This window comes from Microtus ochrogaster, chromosome 7 (assembly GCF_000317375.1).
Source record: "Microtus ochrogaster isolate Prairie Vole_2 chromosome 7, MicOch1.0, whole genome shotgun sequence".
Taxonomy (NCBI): Eukaryota; Metazoa; Chordata; class Mammalia; order Rodentia; family Cricetidae; genus Microtus; species Microtus ochrogaster.
Window position 1 is genome coordinate 48551193 of NC_022014.1, and position 5998 is coordinate 48557190.

At 51.5% G+C, this 5998-nt stretch overlaps 1 protein-coding gene across 2 annotated transcripts in view; it reads left to right on the forward strand.

Moving 5' to 3' along the window:
- The first annotated feature begins 1341 nt into the window (after window positions 1–1341).
- Sqstm1 (sequestosome 1) overlaps window positions 1342–5998 on the forward strand; it is a 10111-nt gene continuing 5454 nt past the window's right edge. For both annotated transcript variants that reach the window (XM_005350156.3, XM_013347400.2), the window contains exons 1-5: window positions 1342–1598; window positions 3656–3751; window positions 4031–4260; window positions 4355–4499; window positions 5482–5562. In XM_005350156.3, the coding sequence (XP_005350213.1) occupies window positions 1394–1598; window positions 3656–3751; window positions 4031–4260; window positions 4355–4499; window positions 5482–5562 (757 nt within the window). In that variant the 5' untranslated portion in view covers window positions 1342–1393. The remainder of the gene's footprint in view (window positions 1599–3655; window positions 3752–4030; window positions 4261–4354; window positions 4500–5481; window positions 5563–5998) is intronic.

Sequence of the window (5998 nt, forward strand, 5' to 3'; positions counted from 1 at the left end):
AAAAAAAAAAAAAAAAAAAAAAAAAAAAAAGAAAAGAAAGTAAAGTTGCTATGCAAGCCTGGCCCTAACCTTGAATTAGAACCCCTCCTGACTCAGCTTCCCAGATGCTGGTTACAGATGTGTTGCATCATGCCCAGCTAACAGGTCACTTTTGCCCCACAAAGCAGCATTTCCTAGTTTGGCTTTTGTATCAAGGGTTGAATCTCAGATAAAACACATACTTGGTGCTTTGTCATTGAGCTGTATCCCTATGCACCAAATTCCCCACCAAATTCCCCTGAGGTGTAATCCCTATTAAGATAAATCCCCATGAACTGCATGCCTACTAAATTCTATAGTCAACCTTTTATTTAATTTTTTATTTTATTTTTACTTTATTTATTTTTGAGAGTGGGCCTCATGTAGCCAAGGCTGGCTTTGAACTCCTGAACCCCTTGCCTCTAACTCCCAAATGTTAGGATCACTTTCTGTTTTGAGACACTTTCACCAAGCTGCTCAGACAGACCTTGAGTTTGGTATCCTCCTGCCTCAACACCTCAAACAGCTGGGATTACAAACCTGTAGTACAGGGCTGGCTAAGGCTGGTATTTTGGTTCTTAGTTGGAAGGCAGGTAGACTGTTGTCTTTGTCTATGAGGCCAATAAGCCCTGATATGCCCACCCCCACCCCATGATTAGAGTCTCAATCAATCTCTCTCTCTGGGCTGTTTGGAATCTTTATGGTGTCCATGAACAGTCTGGGACTGACCATTGATGCTTCACAAGTCCTGGCCAGCCTCCTACAGGGTGGGATTGTGGGAAGTCGTCCCAGTGTCTAACACCTCCCAATTTGATCCTTGTTAAACTGGGTCAGGCCTAACGGGGTGATATGCCTTTATCCAGTTAGGGGCTTGCCAAGGAGGATGGAGGGGTGAGAAAGTGGGGGAGGGGTGCAGGGGAGCTACCATCTGGGACACTGAGCTTGGGAAGGTCGGGACAGCATCCTGTGAACCAGCTTGTTTGGCCTCCTGACAGTAAGCACCTTTCTGTGCTGGCCATGCCCCCTCAGCTTGGGGACTACACTGCTGAGTCATAAGCAGGCCCAAGCCTGGGACGCACCTAGTCTAGGACCCTTACCGGACTTTTCCCCAACAAGTGGAGGCTGAGGAGGGTCTTTTGGGGTGACCCTAGTCTTGGAAGGGAGAAAAAGGAGTTGGCAGCGAGGACGCCCCTCCTATACCTGATAGGGACCCTGTCAAGGGGGCTCCCGAGCCGCAGTCCCAACAGCCTGAAGGGGCGGGGCTCAGAGAGTCCCCGCCCCATGTTAGGCGGGGCTCCCGTTTTCTCCATAAAAGCTGGGCTCGGCGCAGCAGGAGCAGCTGCCCAGCTGTTTCGTCCCTACCGAGTCTGCGATTATGGCGTCGCTTACCGTGAAAGCCTATCTTCTGGGCAAGGAGGAGGCGGCCCGTGAGATCCGCCGCTTCAGCTTCTGCGTTAGCCCGGAGCCCGAGGCGGAAGCCGAGGCCGCGGCGGGCCCAGGGCCGTGCGAGAGGCTGCTGAGCCGGGTGGCCACGCTGTTCCCCGCGCTGCGGCCTGGCGGCTTCCAGGCGCACTACCGTGGTGAGGGGCTAGGGCCACCGGGGTGGGGAAGCCACGGTGGGGCCGGTCTGGGCGAGGACGTGGCGGGGCGTCCTCTGCCTCCCCGGGGACCGGGGGTGTCAGACGGCCATTGGGGTGACAGCTGACCTCCCGCCGACTGTGAGGCGGTAACGCAGGGTGGCGGTGGCTTCAGGTAAAGCCCCGGAAGAGCGGGAACAGGACGGACAGACAGACGTGGAGGTGAGGTGGAGAGGAGTGACGCGGGTAAACAAGCGGCGGGGGCGGGGAGGTCGGGGACCCCGGAACTAGCTCAGTCTCTTGCGTTGGAGTGGCTGGTGGCTGCGTGGGGTGGGGCTAGGAATTGTTGACAAGAGAGCAGCGGCCAAGGCCCTCCCTCTGGGAGGGGACGGTATTAAGATCTGGCGGAGGACTGTTGGACCGGCGGTCTTTTTTTTTTTTTTTTTTTTTCTTCTTGAGGTAAAGCCACGTAGCCTGGTTGGCCTTGAACGCTCGTGTGGTTTAGGGTGGCCTCACTCGACTTCAATCCTCTTTATCTGTTTCCCAGTGTAGGGGTCACAGGTGTTCATCACTAGTCCTGGCCAGAAAATTTTCCGTGTAACTGAGTGATTGTGTAATTCACCCAGGAAAGGTGTATAAAGAGGCCAGGCACTGGTGGCGCACGCCTTTAATCCCAGCACTTGGAAGGCAGAGGAAGGGGGCCTACAGAGTTCGAGGCCAGACTGGACTACAGAGTGAGTTTCAGGACAACCAGGGCTACACAGAGAAACCCTGTCTCGGAAGTAAAAAGTGTATAAAGATTATTCTTTTGTATTAGCAGAGACAGGTCTCACTGTGTAGCCTGGCTGGCTCTTACGCCTAAATTGCCCTTCAGCGTCCTCTGCTTTATATTTTGCTAAGGATCCAGGCCAGGGCCTCATGCCTGCCAGGCTTGAACTACCTAGCTGCCTCCAAGCTCCTTGCCTTTTTTTTTTTTTTTTTTTTTTTTTTAATGAATTGTGTAACCGCTATCATGTTCAATTTAGAATCTCTTGTTTTATAAATCTTTGTCAATATTTATTTTGGTTTTCCAAGACAGGGTTTCTCTGTATAACCCTGACTGTCCTGGAACTCACTCTATAGACCAGGCTTTGAACTCACAGAGATCCGCCTGCCTCTAAGTGCTGGGATTAAAGGCGTGTGCCACCACTGCCTAGTGTATAAATGGAGTTTTACTGTGTAGTTTTGTTCGCTCACTTATTAATATGTGGGAGGCCCATTTGTATTGTAGCTCTCACCAGTATTTTTCCCTCTCCTGTACTGGGGCGTGAACCCAGGGCTTTGCATATGCTAGGCAAGGACCTGAATGCTGCATCTCTGGGTGATAATTCATTTTGTGTGTGTGTGTGTGTGTGTGTGTGTGTGTGTGTGTGTGTGTGTGTAATAATCTGTTTGGATATGTCATGTTTAGTTGATCTGGTCTTTGGTTGGTAGGCACTGGGCTGTTGGTAGTGTTGCTGGCTGAGTGTTTGCCCACAGGCTTAGCCCAGCCTGCACATGTGTGGTTTGGCATATATGAGGAGCTTGAAGAGTAATTGTAAACATACACATCTGCTTGCAATCCCAGTACCAGTGTGCTAACATAAAAACAAAGCCAGAGGGCTTTGAGAGATGGCTCGATGGTTAAAGCTGCTCTTCCAGAGAACCCAGCTTCTGTTCCTAGCACTCACACTAGACGGCTTACAACTACTTGTAATTACAACTCCTAGAGCTCGACACCCTGTTTTGGCGGGAGGCTGGGCCCACACTCACATGTGCGCTGCCTTCTGTGCAGAACTGTAATCCAGGACCATCCAGTTTGTGTCAGAGTGAATGGCCATATCGCTGCTTGCCCCAGCATCCAGGCTGAGCCTAGAGCCTCTGCAGATGTCTGTTTAGCCTTGGGCTGTCTGTCCATTGCAGCAGTGGATATGCAGCTGGGTGCCTCTGCTGTCTATTTTTTTGTCTAGTGCCTGCTAGGTCAGCGTTTGGCCCCTGAGCCGTGTCCCTGGCTCTGATGTATTGTCTCTTAAACCACACAGATGAGGACGGGGACTTGGTTGCCTTTTCCAGTGATGAGGAGCTGACAATGGCCATGTCCTATGTGAAAGATGACATCTTCCGCATCTACATTAAAGGTATGGGGCTGCCCTAGGGCACTGCCTGAGTCTGAGTGATTCCTTTGGAGCTTCCCTCTCATAGAAAAAGGGTCAGGATGAGGATGAGCTCTAGGGGCTGGGAGCTGAGGGAGGTGCAGGCGGGGCTCCTGCTGTTGAACAGTTGCAGGGCGTGGGACTTCTTGACCTCATGAGGTTGTCCTAAGCAACTGAATTCTGGATGGACTCTGACCAGCAGGGCTGCAGTGACAAGGAAGAACTTCAGGGACTTGCTCTAAAAGTTTTTAACTCTCCTTGCAGAGAAGAAGGAGTGCCGGCGGGACCATCGCCCACCATGTGCTCAGGAGGCATCCCGAAATATGGTGCACCCCAACGTGATTTGTGATGGCTGCAATGGGCCTGTGGTGGGAACTCGCTACAAGTGCAGCGTGTGCCCAGACTATGACCTGTGCAGCAGCTGCGAGGGGAAGGGCCTGCACAGGGAGCACAGCAAGCTCATTTTTCCCAACCCCTTTGGCCACCTCCCTGATGTGAGCTGGTTCTCTGCAGTTCTAGGGAGTACAGGGTGGTGGAACCTGGAAACCCTGACCCCTCACTGCCCTGCCTTGTTTTTTTCCTGCCCAGGGCTTTCACCATCATGGCCGCTGGCTTCGGAAGCTGAAACATGGACATTTTGGCTGGCCTGTCTGGGAGATGGGTCCACCGGGGAACTGGAGCCCACGGCCTCCTCGGGCAGGGGATGCTCGCCCTTGCCCTACAGCTGAGTCAGGTAAGGCTGGTATTTGAACTGGCTTTGGGGTGTCATGAGTAACCAGTCAATTCAGGTGGGCCCTTGGTCAAGCTATCCCCATAGCCTAAAGTCCAGCAGTGCCCACAATAAGCTGTATACTACACATCCCCCCGGCCCCCCCACCCCAGGGATATAGCAGTTGAATTTAGTACCTAATGTAGGACCTTGCACACAATACATGCGGGTTCTATCATTGTGCTACAGTCTGTCCTAGCCACATCATCAGATCTCTTAAGAACCCTGCAGAGACAATGTATTTCCATTTACAACTGAGTAAACAGGTGGCTAAGTGCCTAAGGCCACTACTGTCCCCCCAGGGCTGCCCTGCCCTGCCCTTCAAGTTGCTCAAATCTTAAAAGACAAAAACAAAACGCCACAGTCACAAAGCCCACGTGGTGGCACAGATACTGTAATCTCAGGACTCAGGAGGTAGAAGCAAAAGGATCAGGAATTCAAGGCCAACTTTGGCATAAGACCCTGTCTCAAAAACCTAAAAGTAAAAAACTCACTCATAGCTCTGCATTCTAGATTTTGGGATTCTGCTTTTTAATTTTTGTTTCCTTGAGACAGGGTCTCTTTATAGCTCAGGCTAGCCTGGAACTCACCATGTAGCACAAGAGGGCCTTAAACTTGAGATTCTCCTGCCTCAGCCTCTTGAGTGCTTGGATTGCAGACTTGTGCCAGAACAGCCAGCTGGATTAGTTGTTTGATTTTGAGTAAACAGCATATCTAGGACAAGGTCAATATTTATATACTGGTTGTACTAAGCCTCTGGCCCAACAATTTGACTCACTGGGAAACCAAGGGTGCAGTGTGGGAGGGAAGAGAAGCACCAAGTGTGGTCAAGGGGGTCCCCAGGATGGTGATTACCTAGATGATGGGGACCTTGGCACAGAAGCCCTGTGATAAGCAGCAGAGTCACAGAATTCGAGCTCATTTTTCTTCTTGTGAAAACCAACAGCTTCTGGTCCGGCAGAGGATCCCAGTGTCAATTTCCTGAAGAACGTAGGGGAGAGCGTGGCAGCTGCCCTCAGCCCTCTAGGTGAGTGAGCTTCCTGGCCATCCTGTGAGACGCCTCAGTGGTTGGTGACTCAGTGTGCAAGTGGCCTTTGGCAGCCTTTTCTGGCACGCTACAGAGGCCAGGGCAGATCTGTGTGCTTGACACCAGCAAGGTTTGTTGCGTAAATTAACCTTTACCGTGAACTGGAATGGGTGCCTCAAGGTTGAATTCCTAATTCTTGAGCTTTGTAGTAAGGTAGAATGAGCCAGTGGGGAGGATGATCATCTGTAGGTGGGTGGGCTAGCCTTTGGGGTAACAACAGCTTGTGTTTTCTGAGCTAAATGAGTTGATTTTTACACTTGAAACCAGGCAGCTGATTTCTCCTTCCTTCCTTCCTTCCTTCCTTCCTTCCTTCCTTCCTTCCTTCCTCTCCTCTCCTTCCTCTCCTTCCTTCCTTCCTTCCTTCCTTCCTTCCTTC